General features: G+C 39.7%; 1 protein-coding gene across 10 annotated transcripts in view; it reads right to left on the bottom strand.

The window, feature by feature from the left end:
- MYO6 (myosin VI) overlaps window positions 1-20,704 on the bottom strand; it is a 161,806-nt gene that overhangs the window by 86,433 nt on the left and 54,669 nt on the right. For all 10 annotated transcript variants that reach the window (XM_061427233.1, XM_061427235.1, XM_061427237.1 and 7 more), the window contains exons 2-5: window positions 11,480-11,621; window positions 6,665-6,734; window positions 3,360-3,433; window positions 215-344 (exon numbers count right to left, since the gene is read on the bottom strand). In XM_061427233.1, the coding sequence (XP_061283217.1) occupies window positions 215-344; window positions 3,360-3,433; window positions 6,665-6,734; window positions 11,480-11,596 (391 nt within the window). In that variant the 5' untranslated portion in view covers window positions 11,597-11,621. The remainder of the gene's footprint in view (window positions 1-214; window positions 345-3,359; window positions 3,434-6,664; window positions 6,735-11,479; window positions 11,622-20,704) is intronic.

The following is a 20,704-nucleotide window of genomic DNA, read 5'->3' as shown; positions in this document are numbered from 1 at the left end:
TAACAAAGGTAACGAGGTACAACCACCCCATGAGTCAGCAGCAAAAGTATTCCTCCCCACCCTGTGTGAGCGACACGCTCCTAACACAGTGACGCAGTCAGGTGCACACAGGCCTTCATACATTCAATTCATGGTGTCTTTTACTAATCCAAAAGAAAAACTGAATGAGTATGTACAACTGAAATAAAAATTAAGATATAACGAAATTACTTACCGATTGCAAACACATGGGGTGGCATCGTCCCAAGAGATTTTCCTTGGTACGACTTTATTGAATCTGAAGAATAGATTTTAGGTATGTCAAAGTATGGGTTCACTGCAATCAGAATGTTGGCCACATAGGTCTAAGGGGGAAAAGCGTAAACATTAAATTTTCTAATTATTATTTTCATTTAAAATCAAACAAAGCTCATAAAAGAAAGAACATACAGCAAGTAGACACCCCCAATTCTCTCTGTAACTAGAACTCCCAAATCTGCATTTCTAGCCCTCAACATTCCCTGATCTCTATTGGACCCATATTTCTTCAACACTTAATAAATATTTACATCTTCTTATCCCACAGGCATCTAAAACTTGCCACATCCAAAATCAAAATCGCCTCTCTTGACCTCCCTTTGCATCAAAGGAAACACACTCCTTCCACCCGCCCTCCCAGGTTCAAGACACCACCACCAGATCCACATGCGCAGAGCTGAGCCTCTACTCCTCTGTCTCAGACACCTTCTGCTGACTCCACTTACAACATCTGCTCTATACCTACAGCCTGCATGTTGCTTATTTGTACTCCTTGTCTAGACTACTTTCTTCACTGAAGAGTGTAGCATAGATCACGGAACCCTCAAGGTCTATGCCCGTCACTGAAAACCTAGGATTGATTTAGCTCTGCAGTGACCACTTGGTCCCAGACCTTTGCAAAACACCATATGCTAACTATTGCCTAGAACACTGATGGGCCAAATGTTTGATGAGCAATGAAGCTTCCTTTCAAATGTGAAATTTCACCGTGGCTTCAAAAGACCAAAAAGAAAAACAAAATGCTACCAACAGGATTTATAAAATTCTTTGTGGGTAGAAAGAGAGTTGTGGTTTAGCAATTGGTTTTTGTTTGCAGACCAAACTAGGGCATACAGGACCATATTTTTTTCTCTTCTGTTCTAGCTATGGAAGGGAAATGATGTGGAAACCCCAAACTCTCAGCCTGCTAATCTAAAATTCAGTGAATGCTCTCAAACCTGCTTCCTGGGGTGGGGTGAAAAATAAATTCCAGTTAATAATCTTTCCATGGGAAACAAAAGGAAAGTAAGAGAGACTTTAGTAACCAAGGAAAATGTTAAATGTCTAAGGGAGAACGGTGGCAATTCTGGTCAATGAGAAGTATAAAAATATCCAACTCAAACTATTCTGAACTGCTTCACTCTCTTACCTATGTTACAGTAATAATCATTCTGCTTGTGTGTTGCTGATATTTAATGGTTTTATAACTAAAAGGCATAACTGGCTAGGCAAAAACCCACCAGTTAATGGCTTTCATTAACTTTGAAAACACTGGTCTTCCAAACAAGAGCTGTGATGCTAAACAGCCACTGTCTAACAGAGGTTGTACACCCAACTGCATGTACATCTTAGGAAAAGAACGCCAGGACAAATAGAAATAATTTTAAAATTCTCCAGAGTGATGCAGACTCATACACGAGGAACAAAAACCTAACATTTCACAAATAAGTAATTATTTCTATCAGGTATGTGATTCGGCAGAGACTTGTTGATCAAATGCAGTGCTCATCTTTTTATGAAAGTACAATGAATTCTGCATGTAAACCTTCAGTTATCAGTGGCCACAGTCGGCCAATAGAACATCGCCGTTGCATAGGAAACATTAATGGACCAATGAAAATTCCAGGGTGAGAAGTTTATGCATAATCATTCCAAATAAAAACCAACCATCTCAATGTTGTGTTTTGTTGAGTAAGATGATTCTGTAAAGGTAGTTTAAAATGTATAAACTTTAAGAAAAAGATATTAAAACAATTAAAATTTGCTCAGGTAAGTAAAACTGATTCACTACCACCAAGTAATGTAGACATGTAAAGAAAAAATAGTGGCCAGTTCTACCTGAAAGATGGTTACAGCTATATCAACTTTTACTGACCTGTTACAAGTTAAACTGCTTTAACAAACAAACTTTAAAAACTTTATTATTTTAGTACCTAAAACATTTAGCACACATTAGATACTCAACATTAGTCTGCTGATTAAATGAATTTTGCTTCCAAATATATTTCTAAATAAGAATAGCCATATCTATATTAACTCAAATATACTATTTAGTTGACTTTGGGGGGGAAAAAAATAAAGAGAAAAGGAAAGACTTAATACTGTGTATAAGCGAGGGTAAATTCTTTTGGAAAAGACTAACTAGATTAGTTCTATTTCCCAGCTGTCACTACTTGGACAGATGGCAAAGACTAAAGGTAATTTAGTCAGAATTAAGTAAGTACAATTAGGCAAACTGATAGTGATATAAAAAATTAAGAACGTCATTTGATCTAGGAAGTGTCAAAGAAGCCATGTGTTTTCTTCTTTCAAATAATGACAAGCCCCATCTTTATAACAGGAGAGCTACAGCAGGGTAATTTATCTCCAGCCAACAAAGGAACCTGTAACTAGAATAAAACCTCATACATGCCCAATGAATCATGATCATTAAAACACACCATTTAAGCATTCATTTGAATGCTATGGTGCAAACCCTATTTAATACATTAGAAGCACTGTCTTTCATTTTTAAATATCCTGGGCTTTTAGGAAAGTTCTCTCTTTGGAATCAAATACTGCAACTATTCAGGCTCATGATCAGCATTTCAGTGTTCCCGAAATTTCCTCACATATTGCCTTCTATTCTAATTTACATTTTTTGCCATCCAAATTTTTAATTTCATTATGTATGCCTTAAGTCGGACTTAAATGTTTTGCAGAACAATGTGGAAAGTGCATTAATTAAACAGATCTATAGATGTATGCCATAAATTTAAAAATCAAAGTTCAAAATAATTAGGGCTTTTTAAAATAACCAAATTGGGTAGATTTAAGGCTGAAAAATATTAGATGATGCCCTGAATTCATTATTTCATTCCAAAAATATTTCTTAAGTACTATGTACCATGCCTGGTCTAAGCCCTGGAATTAAGAGGAGTAAATTACGAAAAAATCCTCATCCTCATGGAGCTCAGGCTCCATTCAACAGGCTCAGGTCAAGTGTGATCTCCTGGTAAGAAAATTTCAAGCTCAACAAAATCAAACAGCGGCATGTAAAATAATAACCCCCACAAAACTTAAACCACAGGTAAAATACTTACATAAATTCTGTCTTTACTGTATCGAACTTTGATATTATGGAGTAGTGTGGCTTCATTTAAATACATTAATGAACCTGAGATGGAAAGTTTGTAAATCATTAGATATCTGAAGAAAAAAAGCAAAATAAAACAATGCCATCTTAAGCTGAATCACTTGGACTCAAGCTAAAATTCACCTGTTAGGTTAAGTTTAATTCCATCTTTTCCCTGGTAACTATAAACTCCAAAAGCCGATTTAAAATACATCTAGCTTACATACATGTTATAATGACATTTTTAAACAAATTTTCAGCAAGAGGAGTGTCTCCAGTGAGGATCAGGTGAATACACAGTTAGGAGGGCTTCCCTGGTTGCTCAGCTAGCAAAGCATCCACCTGCAGTGCAGGAGACCCTGGTTCGATCCCTGGGTCGGGAAGATCCCCTGGAGAAGGGCTTTCCTGGTGGCTCGGAAACCCAGTCCAGTATTCTTGCCTGGAGAACTCCCATGGACAGAGGAGCCTGGGAGGCTATAGTGCATGGGGGTGCAAAGAGTCGGGCACGACTGAGTGACTAAGCACACACACGCAGTAATGAAGGTTGGCTAAAAAATCAGGCACCATACAAGTGGAAAGACAGTACTACTTTAGACAGTGCTGATTTTTAACAATATTTACTGTTTGTTTACAGGGCGACACCAGGTCTTGGTTGCGGCCTGCTGGATCTCGTTCCCTGCCCAGGGGTAGAACCAGGCTTCCTGCACGGGCATGTGGACTCAGCCACGGACCACCAGGAAGTCACAGAGTGCTGACTTCACACATTTTTCACACAACAAAGATCAGTGGATGACACTAATCCAATCTGATGCTCAAAATTTCACAGAAAATAAAAAAGATGAAATTTTAGAATGTGAAAGGAACAGGTCATTCAGTCAGTGCATCACAACTGACATGACAAAATAAGAATCCTGGAGAAATTATTGTGTCTTAAACTAGAACAGCAGCATCGGGGTAGAAATCCTGTTTTTCTGACGTCTGTTCCACTAACACTCTGACACACTCAATTCTCCCAGCCTGATTTACTGCCCCAGCCCACAGTTGGCTGAGCTCCATTTTCACATTTCCACCACACGCTCAGGCAGACAAGCCCACTCTTATCCCACTCACTCCGTTTCCATCATCAGCACTACCACTCCCCACTCATCTGTTCTGTAAGCCGAGTGGATACGAGGACCCTCCTCTCCCTTCCTTGCTCTGAACTCACTTCCAAGTCCTTACACATGTAATAAAGTGCAGCACAGCACCCGCCTCAGGGTAGGCACTCACAACTAACACAGTCTGAGCCTCTGAAACGGCTCTCCTTTCTTTCCAATTCCACAGCCCCAAGCCCAGTGCAGGTCTCATCACTGCTTCTGTAATCACAGGGGCCTCCCGCCTGTCTACTGCCCCAGTCTCTCTCCTCTCTAACCCTGACTGCTCACGGCTCTCATCTAACCACACTACTGGTGGCTTAGTCGCTAAGTCGAGTCCAGCTCTTTGTGACTGCATGGACTGTAGCCTGCCAGGCTCCTCTGTCCATGGAATTTTCCAGGCCAGAGTACTGGAGTGGGTTGTCACTTCCTTCTCCAGGGGATCCTGGCAACCCAGGGCTCAAACCAGGGTCTCCTGCATCTCCTGCACTGCAGGCGGAATCTTTACTAAGTCACTGCTGCTGCTACTGCTGCTAAGTCGCTTCAGTCGTATCCGACTCTGTGCGACCCCATAGATGACTAAGCCACTAGGGAAGCTTATAACTATACTAGAGCCCTGACTAAATCTCTTTCTTCCTCAAAAATTATCAGTGGGTCTCCATCAACTACCAAAGTCCATATTCAAGTCCAGTATTCAAGGCCCTTAGTAAACCGGCACTCGACTGACCTTTTCATACAATTTTCCATAACTCTCTCTAATATGGTCTGACTTGCAGGCAGACTAAACCATTTATCAAACTCAAATATCATGCCTCTGCATCTCTATGTCAAAAATCTAGCTGTCCTTTATGGTCAGCTCAAAGACGATCCCTCAAATAACACCTCCCCATCCTCACTACCCCATCACCACTAGGACTACTTTCTCCTTTCTTCGTGGTGCTTACCACAGAATGCCAGAAAACACTGTCTCGATCCATGAAAAGGACTGCTACCAATTCTGAATACCCTAGCAAGTTAAAACAGAAAAAAATTTTCTCTCTCATTTTAGATGCAGCAGAATCTCATTCCTTTCTGTTGCTGTGGTTCTGACTGCTAATTGGAAAAATATTATCCCATCAGACAAATTCTCTAGCAATTCTGGAATGGAGGGGAGCTCCACATTTTTCTCCCCCAGTCTCTTACACCTAATAACAACAGATACCATTTACTGAGAGGCTATTAGAGGTCAGGCACTGCGCTAAGCATTTTATATGAATAATCTCTAAGTATGAAACAGAATCATTATTACTCCCATTCTATAGAGAAGCCCAAAGGAGAGAGAGAAACTGCCCATAGGCACCCAGCTTCCTAACTGCTTAGTCAGAATCTGGGCGCTGGACGCCCACCATTACTCTTGTATTCCACATCTTAGATGGGAATCCTGCAGGCTTGCTCAAATGTGAACTCCAGAGAAAACCAGCAAGGACAAAACACATTCCTTTATTTACCTCTCTTCTTTAAATGGTTTTTAAAGTCAGATACTTTTAATGAAACCCATGACAACTGGACATGGTTCTCAAATCTTGCCACATAAAAAATGAAACATGATTACTGCTTCATTTTCCTTACTGCTTTTCCACCAAAAATTCCAAGGCAGTTATAAGTCAAACTAATGCTGCACTTTAATATACTGTTCTGAAATCATTTTTTCAATTGGTATTTATTGAACAGTATTTTTTTAATGTTTTTTCTTTAAAACAGAGGCATTACATGGCTGTTTTAGACTCAAATTCCAAATTACTGAACCACATATACCAAAAAAAAAAATCTGATTCCAGATGAGGTTCAAAAAACTCTTCCAAAAAACAAAAGCCCACGAGATCTTTAGTTCAGGCTTCACAGTAAATAAATTATTCCCATTCCCTGTATTTACACAACTGAGATAACAGACTTTCAAGAGACTCCTTCACCAAAGTTTATGTGTGAGAGACCAATGCATCTATGACTGTGGACTCCTCCATTCACAGAAACCTTCACATCAAAAGGCTACATTTCTTCTCAACCAGGATAGAGAGTACCCTGTAATATAATCACTCATACATTTTTGGAAGGAACAGTTTCCTTTTCTATGATGAGAACTGCTTTTCAAATGGATGCTTACAGTTATCTTCCACATCTTTTTTACTGTCCTCTTCTGCAGGAAACACTTGGTTTATGAGTGCCAAAAATGTCTAAAAAAAAACAAAACAAGAGCTTATTAAACTAGAAGCTTATAAATGGTAAAGAAGTCAAAGGAGCTTAATTGTCTGCATACATTGCAATAACAGCAATAATATGCTCCTCATTAAGATGTAATACCAGATCCTACTGTTCAACAAGTCTTTAACACAAAAGCAGGATAACTTTAGTCAAATATATTATCCATTATTATTATGAATGCAAAATCAATAATAGAAATCAATAAAAAAAATCCTGTGCTCTAACACCAAGAGTGGCACAAAACAAGAAGTATGTTAATACTAACATACTGCATAGTACATTACACAGGCATGCTTTTCAATAACTTTTCAAAAAATAAAAATTTTAATGTTTATATATACAGCAATTTTATTGTTTTAAAAAAGGAAAAAGTAACAGCCAATCAATCAAATATACCAACAGACTATAATTTAATTAATGTTATTGTCTAAGTAAAACACATTAGACACAAATTCCTATAGGAATGTGTCAAAAATATAAACAGTATCCAAAACTATTAGGTACATAAAATTACAGATATCTATGAATAAGTTTGGGTTTAAATAAATGCTATGGCAGAAACTTTAGAATTAAGATAGTATCTTGTAAGAGAGAAAGAATGATCTCAAATTACCTCTAAAGAGAATTAAATTTTCTCCATGCCATTCTAATAGTTGCTTATACATTTCTATTTCTCAAACAACTACAATTACTCCTATGGTTGAAGTTCCGAACCATCCATATCCGAAACATCCATATCAAATAAATCTCTAAGGAAAAGCTGCTCAATGATTTTAGAATAATATATATAAATTCTATATATGAATATATATGCAACAGTATAAGACAAGGCTACTGCTACGGTTTACAGAGTAAACTTAAAATCCAGGTTGCTTGTACTACCACCATTCAAAGTCATATCCAAATTAGAAAACTGTTATGCCCTGAAGAATCTAGAAGTTAATTATTCGGAACCCACCACACATGTTCTTAACGTTATATTTGAGGGAAGGTTTAAAGGATAAATCACAAGTACAGAACTAATCTATAATGCACGTTAAGTATATTAATGGTACTATAAAACAATCCACAACTTATAACAATGATTCTACAGGAAAAACACATTCAGAAATAGCTCCCGATGTCACAGGGCCACGTGCCACATTCACAGCCTTAGCCACTGGGCTAAGGCCTCCCCAGACTCAGGTGTTGGCTCTGTTACGTTTGGAGCCTCTAAGAGATCAGACAAAGGGCTGCAGGACAAAGCGTTCCTGCAGTGAGAAGGGGAAGCCCGGCGCTGAAAGGGCTGCAGGGAGCCCTTAAACCTAGTTTCTCTCCATCTTGTTTCATTCCCCAAATGACCACCAGCCGCTACCTTCTTCCCCACTTTACCACTACTCAGGAGAAAGAGGAAATTAGTTTCATTAAGGCAGTTGTTTTCTCTTAGAGGAAGGAGGCTTCTTCTCCTCTCAAGAGACTGCAGTAAACATCTACCACCCAGCAAACACAGGGCATCCAGCCCCAGGACATGGACAAAGGAAACCGCCCCCGTACTTGAGAAGATTACAGTCGAGTAGGAGGGGAAAATGTAAACCACTGTCTCCAATAAAGTGTTACAGAGGTTAAGAATGTATACCACTCCTCAAAGCAAAGAGTAATCAATGCAGGGGAGGAGGAGGAAGAGACAGAGCATCTGTGGGAAAACTCCAGAAAGGAGGTGACTTCAGTCAGTCCTGAGAGATGGATTAGTGTTTGCTGAGCGCAGGGCTTTGGAGAGCGGCATTCCAGGCAAAAGTAGTACTGTGAGCAGAGACACACAGCACCACCCGGATCCCTGAGGACTGAGGGGGAAGGCTGCAAGAGGAAGAGAAACGCACACAAGACCAGGGGTATGGCAAGAGTGTGAGAGGGAGACTGCTGGCCGACAAAAGACAAGACTAGCAATGTAGACTGGGAAAAGGAAAGGTTGACCCTTAAATGCCGCGTGTTCAGGGCTTTAGTCTGAAGGCCAGCCAGCTGCAGATATGGAACATGAAGTCAACTGAGAGGTTCAAGACGGCGTTCTTAACAGAATAAAAGATATCAAAATATCAGAATCCATCACACATGAAAAAGATGTTTCATCTGAATACACACACATGTGTGTTGTTGACATGTAATATCTATTTGTTATCAGTACACATATATACACACATGAATAATACACCTACCTAATGCAATTTAAAATCTATTTCTTACTATGTGCCACAACTGAAAAACTTTAAAAGGCACTGCTATCATCTAAAACATGTTCCGCATGAGAGCTAACCCCCTCTTCCACGCTTCTGTTGTATCAGAAAACAGATCTGTTTAACTTGTCCATTGCTTTCTGTACTTTCTTAATTTTCAAGTGCTGATGATCATTACTCCACAAATCATCCACACAAGAGGCTCCTTCTCTTACAGATATTTTTAACCACATGGTTGTCATGACACTTTATAATTTATTAAGACTCTGACCAGGAAGTAGGAAGAGGGGGAATTAAAAGAAATCACTGAGAATTTGTGCACTTTCAAAAAACTCTGGTGAAAAGAAACTTCAACTTTAGTTATAAATAATCTATAATCCATAGGGTTTTTATGATTCCACAATTTAAATTTTAAGTGTCTGAATTGATTCTATGCATGTACCTGATTGATACTAATAAGACACAGCAGAAAGCACATAAAATATTTAAAATACAAAAAAGCATATACCCATAAAGCAAGCTTCTTCCATCCTTGAACTGAATACTTGTGGATACAACAGAATACATATTAATATAACAGAATGTAACTAGGAAATTTACTTTTCATTTCATGGTTTTGATTTATTGGGCTGACAAATATATTAAAAATTAAAAAAAAAAAAAAAAGACTTTGAAGGACAAAGAAAGCCTCACTACATTTCTGTCACTTCCCCCCAAATACGCTACTTTGGCATACTGATAATCTTGAGTTAAAAGCACTTGAGAAACAGCAGCTGTAACAAGTGCACTCTGACCCTTTTTATTCCTGAAAGCAAGAGATAAAACTTCCACTTGAAAGGTCCCTCCCTCTACCAGGGGGAAAGAGACATGCTTATCACCAGGGGAGGGAATGGAGGCCAAGAGCAATCTGGGCAGAAAAACCCTGTCTTGTCAGACTAACCCCAGCCCTCCCTGCCACTTGTCCACAATTCACCACCCTTAGCCCAAAAGCCCCTGCCTTATCAATTCTTCTCAAATTTGTTGTTTCTTTGTCTAAAAGACATAAAAGCCTCCTGGTCTGGTTACTTCTTTAATTCTTCATTCCCTTGTGAAGGCTGCTATGTACATGTAAAAATGTGACAGAAGTTGTATGCGTTCCTACTGTGACTCTGTCTTATGTCAATTTAATTTTCAGGCCCAGAGATCCAAAAAGGTAGAGGAAAATTTTTCCTCCCCTACAACTTCAAATATATACAAATAATTGAGCTCATTTTTAAAATTGTTTCTTTTTTAGAACATGTACTGCATTGTTAAGTACAAATAGGTACTTGTTAATAAAAGGAAAAACTAGAAACACTCTGTCTTTTCTTTCCTGAGGGTATCTTTAATTGGCCTCCTCTAACATGGCACATTATATATTATGCATTTAGGTTCCTGGGTTGTTTACAGTAACAGAATAGTTTTCTCTGTGAACAGACCTCATGAGAGATCTACCTTGTTTTTCTAAGGTTCCCAGAAGGATGGCAGTCATATGGCATTAGTTAACCATGTATCAGTAGAATATAAATTATTCATGAACACTGGCAGAGTCTAAAGTAAACAGAAATGATGTCAACAAATTTAAGTTAGAAGTCCTACTTAACAGGAATATTTATTAAACTAAGAAGAGCGAAGCTCTCCCACAAAACAAGCCCTACAGTCTCCATGAAAAATGAAGACTCCAGGTCACTTTCCCCCCAAGACTTTCATTTTGTTATGCAGTCTAGTCTGTGTCTAAGCCTAAAAGGAGACAGATACCATGTATACAAAGCAGAAATATGCTTTTAGGGTTTAAAAATGCCATTACAACAAAAAACAATAATAGATGGTTATGTTTAAGACTTAAATACAGTATCCTTCCTTAATAGAAATATTTTTATTCCAATCACACAGTAAATTAACTAAATAAAAAGTTTTTAAAAAGTAATTACAGAATGGATAAACAACAAGGTTCAATATCCTATGATAAACCATAATGGGAAAGAATATAAAAAACAATGTATATATATGTATCACTTAATCATTTCGCTGTACAGCAGAAATTAACATTGTAAATCAACTATATTTCAATTTAAAATTATTTTAAAAATTATTCAAAAGCTAAAGCAAACAGCAAAATTTCATATCATTCACTTTTCATATTTTTACTTGGTAACAGATTGAATATATCACAGATGCATATTCATAACTTTAGTTATATGGCATCAGGAATAAAAATGTTATTGTTTATATTTTATTATGCAGATATTTCTTAAGAATATGCTACTTACAGGCTCACTAAATTATTATCTGATTTTAGGAAGTGATATCATTTCCCTCCCTCCCACCCCCGGGGGTCTGTACCTCTAATTCAATCAAATGAAAACTATGATTCACTCCCCAGAAAACTGCTTCCCTTTATCTGAGCTAAAAAAAAAAAAAACCACCTACTTCATTAAAAAGGGAGATACCCAAGAAATGAGATTTTGAAATCATTCTGAGAAACTTCTTACCTTGCCTTTTTGGCCCAGGGGCTCAATGGTTAAGCTGTCGGGGCCAATATCCACGATGTTGCCCATCTGAAACCCCTCTGTGGGGTGCGGGGCCCACACCGGCCTTCCGTCCTCCATTTTCAAAGGGAGCTACCACAACCTCCTGTTTCAAAGGAACAAAGTAACATGAATCACTTTGGAGTTTGTTTTTTTTTTTTGTAACAATCTTTCTTTCAGTTAACATGTAAATCACAATTCACAGAAAGGCAGGAGTACCCCTGCACAGGTAATCCTCGCCCCACCCTTTACCAATTGCACAGAAGGACCCAGCAGAGGCTGCTCCACCCAAGGGGAACACCTACTCTGCCACCGCCTTCCTTCAACGGCGACTGCAGAGAACTCACTGCACTGCGAGCAGGACAAAACAGAGAGCAATGGTCACAGTGTTTACCTCCTGCCCACTCTCAGTTACACTAGCACCTCATTACTTATCGACACCTAAAGATGCTTGTGCCCACACTCTCCTTCCATGTGGCATTCTCAAATCTTCGATGTCCCCCATGGATTCTTCATCAGGCCTAGTCCTTCATGAAGGATAAGGAGGTCTGGTACATGGTTCAATCGAAAAGCTGCTAACTGTTGGCAAGTCGGCAAAGTGCTTGCTGGTTAATGTCTTCCAGGCCATGGTTACATGATGGGATCTGCTGTCCGAAAAGCAGTCAGTGTGATCATGGTGGTGGTGGTTTAGTTGCTAAGTCGTGTCTGACTCTTGTGACCCCATGGACTGGAGCCCACCAGGCTCCTCTGTCCATGGGGTTTTCCAGGCAAGAATACTGGAGCGGATTGCCATTTCCTTCTCCAAACATGATCATATTTAAGTGCAATTCACAGTTAAGAAATGAACTGAGGATTCTCCATAGAAGTGAATGAACAACACTGCTTCAGATCTGGATGACCACACCTATACCTACACACCTTTCCTAAATAATTATATCCAGTTCCAGGGCTTTGAATAGAATCTATATGTAAGTGATGGGCTTCCTTGGTGCCTTAGTGGTAAAGAATCTGCCTGCCAATGCAGGAGACATGAGTGTGATCCCTGTCGGGAAAATCCCCTGGAAAAGAAAATGGCAATCCACTCCAGTATTCTTGCCTGGGAAATCCCATGGACGGAGGAGCCTGGCAAGCTATAGTCCATGGGGTCGCAAAAGAGTCAGATACGACTTAGCCGCTAAACAACAGTTATATGTAAGTGATGCCCAAATTTACTCCTCCCGTCTGTAACACCACTGAATACCCAGGTATTTGCCTGCATACTGGACTCCTCCTTATGGAGATATGTAACAGATGTAACATTGTTATTCGGAGAAAGCAATGGCACCCCACTCCAGTACTCTTGCCTGGAAAATTCCATGGACAGAGGAGCCTGGTGGGCTGCAGTGCATGGGATCACTAAGAGTCGGACACGACTGAGTGACTTCACTTTCACTTTTCACTTTCACGCATTGGAGAAGGAAATGGCAACCCACTCCAGTGTTCTTGCCTGGAGAATCCCAGGGACGGGGGAGCCTGGTGGGCTGCCGTCCATGGGGTCCACAGAGTCGGACACGACTGAAGCGACTTAGCAGCAGCAGCAACATTGTTATTAGTATTGTGTTATTACTCTGTTCCACTACATTCCTTATGTCAGTAAAGGCACCAACAACGTTCAGTTCAACCTGGAGTCATTCTCAGTTTTTTCAGCTCCTTCCAAATCCTTAATACCCCCTAATCCTACAGGCTCTACCTCCAATAGGTATCTGAAATCCACCCACTTCTCTGTAGCTCCTCTGCCATCCTGGTTAAAACCAGCATGCCTTTTACCAGGACTTTTGTAATGAACTTAACTGCCTACTCCTACTCTTGCCAACACTCACAGACCACCAGAAACTCTATTGAAAGTTAAGTCTGATCATGATTTACTGGCTGCATCAGGGCACGGTCCTCTTGTGGCCCCAAGGCCCAGCACGAAGCAGGCAACTCAACATTCACTGAGAGAATGAAAGAACTGTTCACACAGTTTGGTTGCCTAGGAGGAACTGAAAGGTCTTAAAGTCTAGGTTTGAAATGAAGCTCCACCACTGTCTGACTAGCTCTTAAATAAGTGAGTTAATCTCTCTGATCATTATCTTCATCCTTACCCATAAGTGATAATATCACTTACCTTACAGAATTGCTATGAGGATTAAGTGACATAAGGTTGAGATCCCCATTCTAATGGCACCCAACTGTTGCTATCAACACTGTCTTCTTCCCTTACATTTCCCCACAGGCTTTTTAAAGCCACCAGTAAATTTCAAAAATGGTCTTGTTAAGTTCTACATACAAAGGGAAACTACAGGACAGTCATGAGGGATCATTTAGGAATCATTAAATATCTGGGGGAAAATCACAGTAAAGCAAAACCTGCACAGTTCAAAAAAGAACAGCAAATTTCCTGGAACTATACAAATTGTTTTCCCATTTTGAACCATTTGCTGCAGCTTCCCAGTTAAGACAATAGACTTGAAGGAGACTCAAATGCATACATCTACTGTTGTTCCTTCATCAAACCCCTAAATCTACTGCAAAAAGATTCTTTAAAAAGGTATCAGTCCACAAGGCGGGGAGAACCCAGGAGATGACAACGACAACATTCCGGAAGCTGGGAAGTGAGTGGCTGGAGGACAGCTGACTCAGCACACCCAAGAGCCAAACCCCAGATTGGAAGGAAGAAAGATGAAAGACAGCTCAAATTATACCACTGTCACTCAAAAGACTTAAAACTACAGTCTTCTAGGAGCAAGGGTGAAAAGAGGTCTAACATAAGGGAGACTACACAGAAGCTCTCTGAGAGAGACATCCTAACGCTGGCCACACGCTCCATACACTGGGCAAACCCCTGCTGTCTCCCATCATCGCCCCAAGAGAAACCTAGAGGTTCTTCTCTGAAGGAGACAGAAAAGTGTTAGTCACTCAGGCGTGCCCGACTCTTTGTGACCCCATGGACTGTAGCCTGCCAGGCTCCTCTGTCCATGGAACTCTCCAGGCAAGAATAATGGAGAGGGTTGCCATGCCCTCCTCCAGGGGCTCTTCCTGACCCAGGGGTTGAACCCAGTCTCCCACATTACAGTCAGATTCTTTACCGTCTTAGCCACTCGGGAAGCCGACAGAGGGTCTCTGGAAAGCGAAACACAAGGAACAATGAAGGGTATGCAGACCAAAACTTCTCTTCTTGACCAAACTTCACAGAGCCTCTGAGCCCTCTTCCTGCTGAGGCCTCAGATGGGCCTTCAGAGTCTATTCGGTCCTTGTTAGGCCTACAGAGGCCAGTTTAGCAAGAATGCTGCTAAGCCTGTTTAGGGAAATTCCCTCACCCTTGATATCTTATCAAGTTCCTCATCCCTCTGATATATAAATCCTTAACTTGCCTGCAACAAGAGCCCCTTTAGTTCAGTTTAGCAGAAATCCCCTACCCGTGCGGTTTCCACTTAGTTCTTTGCATCCCCTGACCCCTGCTCACTGGCTCCAAGTCCCCAGCTGTCTTTGCTGTATTCAGAGTGGAACCCAGCCTCTCTCCCTACTGTAAACCCCCTATTATAGACTGAATGTATGTGTCTGCTGTGGACTGGATTGTATTCTTCTGAATATTCATGTTGCAGCCGTAATCCCCCTGTGACTGTTTGGAGACAGGGCCTTCAGGAGGTAATCCTGGTTACATGGCATCATAAAGGTAGGATCCAAATCCAACAGGACTGGTGGAGTGTGGAGTGTTAGTCACTCAGTCGTGTCCCAACTTTTTGCAACCCCATGGACTGCAGCTGCCAGGCTCCTCTGTCCCTGGAATTCTCCAGGCAAGAATAATGGAGTGGGTCTCCATTTCCTTCTCCACGGGATCTTCCCAACCCCAGGATTGAACCCAGGTCTCTGCACTGTAGGCAGATTCTTTACCATCTGAGTCGTCAGGGAAGCCCCAAAAGGACTGGCAGCCTTACAAAAAAAGGCAAGAGAGCCAACTCTCCGCCTCAGTGTACATATGTAGGGAAAGGCCATGTGAGCGTCCAGCAGAAACGTAGCTATCTGAAACCCAGAGAGAGTCCTCACCAGACTCCAACCATGCTGGCACCTGACCTCAGACTTCTGGCCCCCTAAGTGTGAGAAAATAAATGTTTGCTGTCTAAGCAACCCAGTCTATGGTATTTTATTATGCCAGCACAAGCAATCTAACACACTCTTATGGTCCTAAATAAAGCTGTATTTGTCATCTTAACAAGTGTCAAGATAATTTTTCTTTAAGAACATAATAGCAGAAACAAAATGCTTATTAGCAGGTACAAAAAATAAAGTTGAGGCAATTTTTTTTCTTCAGAAATCCAAGGAGGGGAGAAAAAGAGAAAGTGGGGGCAAAGAAGAAAAATAAAAGGAAAAAACAAAAAATGAGACAAAGATTTCAGCATCAAAATGCCAGGAAAAGAAGATATCCTGCATCCTTCAAAATAAAGAGGGAAGAAAGCTTTGAAATATCCAAAGAAAACTCACCAGAACTGAAAGGCCTGATTTTCCACAGTCTAACCAAAATGCCCATTAAATCCTCAACATAGTAACTGAAAACAGATTCAAAAAAATAAAAATAAAAACCACTGTCAAATTTCAGAACACTAGAAATAAAGAGATGTTGAACATTTCCAGAGAAATGAGAGGAAAAAGGAGGAAAAAACCTGAGTCATACCCAAAGGATTATGAATCAAAATGGCTTCAGCAGCACTGAAAGCAGGAAATTAATAAAGCAATGCCATTAAAATTCTGAGGGAAAATGATTTCCAACCTAGAACACTTAGGCAAATTACCAATTCAAACTGGAGCAGTATGACTCCAGAAGAGCTACTTTGAACACCGTTATCAAACACACCCACTGCCTTTGAACCAAGCCAGTCTGGCCCAGATTCTGATCTGAACTTATCTTACTCTGTGTCAATGCTGTAACTTGTATCTGGAGGGGTGCTAGACACTCAATCCCCCTTCTACTAAATTAAATATTATTTTATATCAAGAGGAAAGTAAAAAAGTGAAAGTTAGCTGCACAGTCGTGTCTGACTCTTTACTCTTTGTGATTCCATGGACTACAGCCTATCCCACTTCTCTGTCCATGGAATTCCCCAGAAGAGTACTAGAGTGGGTTTCCTTTTCCTTCTCCAGGGGATCTTCCTGACCTGGGGATCAAACCCTGGGTCTCAGGCACTGCAGGCAGATTCTTTACCAACTGAGCCACTAGGGAAGCCCATCAAGGGCAAAGTTTTCACTAGAGCAAAACCTCTTTTAAAATAAAACTTTATTTAATTATTTCTGGAATCCTCATTATTTATGACATAAATTATCTCTCATCAATGAAGTTTAACTTATTCATTCCAGGAAAAAAATTTTTTTTTCTTTTAGACATACTACTATTTGGCCCCAGAAAACCATTTAGAACACCAATGCAATCAACGCTCTTACATATTGAGATGCCTGCACAGGAAGAGCGCTTAAACGAGTGCTACTGCCCTAGAGACCATAAGCACATTAACAGCTGACTACATATACACAAAATACGAAGGGAAAAGATGAGCAGCACTGGGGCTGGCTAAGCAAATCCAAAACTCTTGAAATTCTTTAAGTTATTCAGGAAGACAGGGAATGCTCTATAGTGTACTATCATCAACTGAAAATTATCTCATTTTTAGTACTCACCTGATGGCAGCTTTTTATAAGTAAGCAGTTCAGTAATCAACAGAAAAAACCTACAGACAGTAATCGGTAGCCACTGAGAGGTACTTTCCTAACTTTTCATTTAGGCTTTGTTGAAAAGTAAAAAGTGTTATCACCAAGAGACTCCTTAGCGAGCAAATACACTGGAGGCTAGGGTGACAAATACATTCACATCCATATTCTTTTTTTTTTTCTGCAACTCCAGTGATGATCCCAATAGTGACCATGCACGCCAAGCAGAACGCGTAGACCCAAACCACCACACGCAGGTCACTGCCTGCCACGTCACCATCACCTTCAAAGATTACCCTCTTAACGTTCTGTAACTGTGATATACAACAATGCCTTGTTTTAAGTAGCGAGGGTATCCGAAACTGAGCACGAGCAGAAGTTAATTTAGAATTGAGCTGAAAGAGTGGGCGCAAGATGCCCAAAAGGAAGAAGCATTAAACAGGGTAAGAAGAAGCCTTACAGACCGTCTCCCACAGTCATTCACTCTGTAAATTATTACTTATTTGACCACCTACTATATACCACACACTGCTAAGCGCTCAGGGCATAATGACAGGCCCAAAACAAGCAAACAAAAAAAGACGTGGTCTGGCTTCATGAAAGCCTTCCAACAGTAAAACAATCACTTGGAACAGAGCAGTAAACCAAACTGGCAAATATCCCTGCCCTCCAGGATCTTAAATTCTAGCTGGGGGTAAGGGAGCTGCACAGATATATCAAATTTGCCTTTTAAAAAGACTACTCTTTCATCTGGCCAGGCTCCAGCCCAGTTGATCAAAAGAATATTATGTGCACCTTTGGCACACAAGCTTTAAACTGGCAACTTCTCTCATGTGTATCAGTGTATCCTCAAGGCGATTAGCTTCCCTGGTGTCCAGACACTGAGAAACCTGGGCACCAGGGAACTCCTGGCTGTGGCTGGTGTGCTCTGTGTGTATCGAGCACAATCTTTCATTGAGCATTTCATTTCAGTTCCATAAGAACTTATCTTTACAGCAAATGTCTCAAAAATATTTCAGCAGGTTTCCCTTCTGTCACTAAATTATCTTTTAAAAGCCTTCCTAGAAGTAGCAATACTCATATCAGATAAAATAGACTTTAAAACAAAGGCTGTGAAAAGAGACAAAGAAGGTCACTACATAATGATCAAAGGATCAATCCAAGAAGAAGATATAACAATTATAAATATATATGCACCCAACACGGGAGCACCACAGTACGTAAGACAAATGCTAACAAGTATGAAAGGAGAAATTAATAATAACACAATAATAGTGGGAGACTTTAATACCCCACTTACACCTATGGATAGATCAACTAAACAGAAAATTAACAAGGAAACACAAACTTTAAACGATACAATAGACCAGTTAGACCTAATTGATATCTATAGGACATTTCATCCCAAAACAATGAATTTCACCTTTTTCTCAAGCGCACATGGAACCTCCTCCAGGATAGATCACATCCTGGGCCATAAAGCTAGCCTTGGTAAATTCAAAAAAATAGAAATCATTCCAAGCATTTTTTCTGACCACAATGCAGTAAGATTAGATCTCAATTACAGGAGAAAAACTATTAAAAATTCCAACATATGGAGGCTGAACAACAAGCTGCTGAATAACCAACAAATGACAGAAGAAATCAAAAAAGAAATCAAAATTTGCATAGAAACGAATGAAAATGAAAACACAACAACCCAAAACCTGTGGGACACGGTAAAAGCAGTCCTAAGGGGAAAGTTCATAGCAATACAGGCACATCTCAAGAAACAAGAAAAAAGTCAAATAAATAACCTAACTCTACACCTAAAGCAACTAGAAAAGGAAGAAATGAAGAACCCCAGGGTTAGTAGAAGGAAAGAAATCTTAAAAATTAGAGCAGAAATAAATGCAAAAGAAACAAAAGAGACCATAGCAAAAATAAACAAAACCAAAAGCTGGTTCTTTGAAAGGATAAATAAAATTGACAAACCATTAGCCAGACTCACCAAGAAACAAAGGGAGAAAAATCAAATCAACAAAATTAGAAACGAAAATGGAGAGATCACAACAGACAATACAGAAATTCAAAGGATCATAAGAGACTACTATCAACAATTATATGCCAATAAAATGGACAACGAGGAAGAAATGGACAAATTCTTAGAAAAGCACAACTTTCCAAAACGGGACCAGGAAGAAATAGAAAATCTTAACAGACCCATCACAAGCACGGAAATTGAAACTGTAATCAAAAATCTTCCAGCAAACAAAAGCCCTGGTCCAGATGCCTTCACAGCTGAATTCTACCAAAAATTTAGAGAAGAGCTAACACCTATCCTGCTCAAAATCTTCCAGAAAATTGCAGAGGAAGGTAAACTTCCAAACTCATTCTATGAGGCCACCATCACCCTAATACCAAAACCTGACAAAGATGCCACAAAAAAAGAAAACTACAGGCCAATATCACTGATGAACATAGATGCAAAAACCCTTAACAAAATTCTAGCAATCAGAATCCAACAACACATTAAAAAGATCATACACCATGATCAAGTGGGCTTTATCCCAGGGATGCAAGGATTCTTCAATATCCGCAAATCAATCAATGTAATACACCACATTAACAAATTGAAAAATAAAAACCATATGATTATCTCAATAGATGCAGAGAAAGCCTTTGACAAAATTCAACATCCATTTATGATAAAAACTCTCCAGAAAGCAGGAATAGAAGGAACATACCTCAACATAATAAAAGCTACATATGACAAACCCACAGCAAACATTATCCTCAATGGTGAAAAACTGAAAGCATTTCCTCTAAAGTCAGGAACAAGACAAGGGCGCCCACTTTCACCATTACTATTCAACATAGTTTTGGAAGTTTTGGCCACAGCAATCAGAGCAGAAAAAGAAATAAAAGGAATCCAAACTGGAAAAGAAGAAGTAAAACTCTCACTATTTGCAGATGACATGATCCTCTACATAGAAAACCCTAAAGATTCCACCAGAAAATTACTAGAAATAATCAATGACTATAGTAAAGTTGCAGGATATAAAATCAACACACAGAAATCCCTTGCATTCCTATACACTAATAATGAGAAAACAGAAAGAGAAATTAAGGAAACAATTCCATTCACCATTGCAACGGAAAGAATAAAATACTTAGGAATATATCTACCTAAAGAAACTAAAGACCTATATATAGAAAACTATAAAACACTGGTGAAAGAAATCAAAGAGGACACTAATAGATGGAGAAATATACCATGTTCATGGATTGGAAGAATCAATATAGTGAAAATGAGTATACTACCCAAAGCAATTTATAGATTCAACGCAATCCCTATCAAGCTACCAACAGTATTCTTCACAGAGCTAGAACAAATAATTTCACAATTTGTATGGAAATACAAAAAACCTCGAATAGCCAAAGCGATCTTGAGAAAGAAGAATGGAACTGGAGGAATCAACCTACCTGACT

This window comes from Bos javanicus, chromosome 9 (assembly GCF_032452875.1).
Source record: "Bos javanicus breed banteng chromosome 9, ARS-OSU_banteng_1.0, whole genome shotgun sequence".
NCBI classification, from domain to species: Eukaryota; Metazoa; Chordata; class Mammalia; order Artiodactyla; family Bovidae; genus Bos; species Bos javanicus.
Note: the sequence above shows the minus strand (reverse complement) of the source record. Positions and strands in the feature narration are given on the sequence as shown.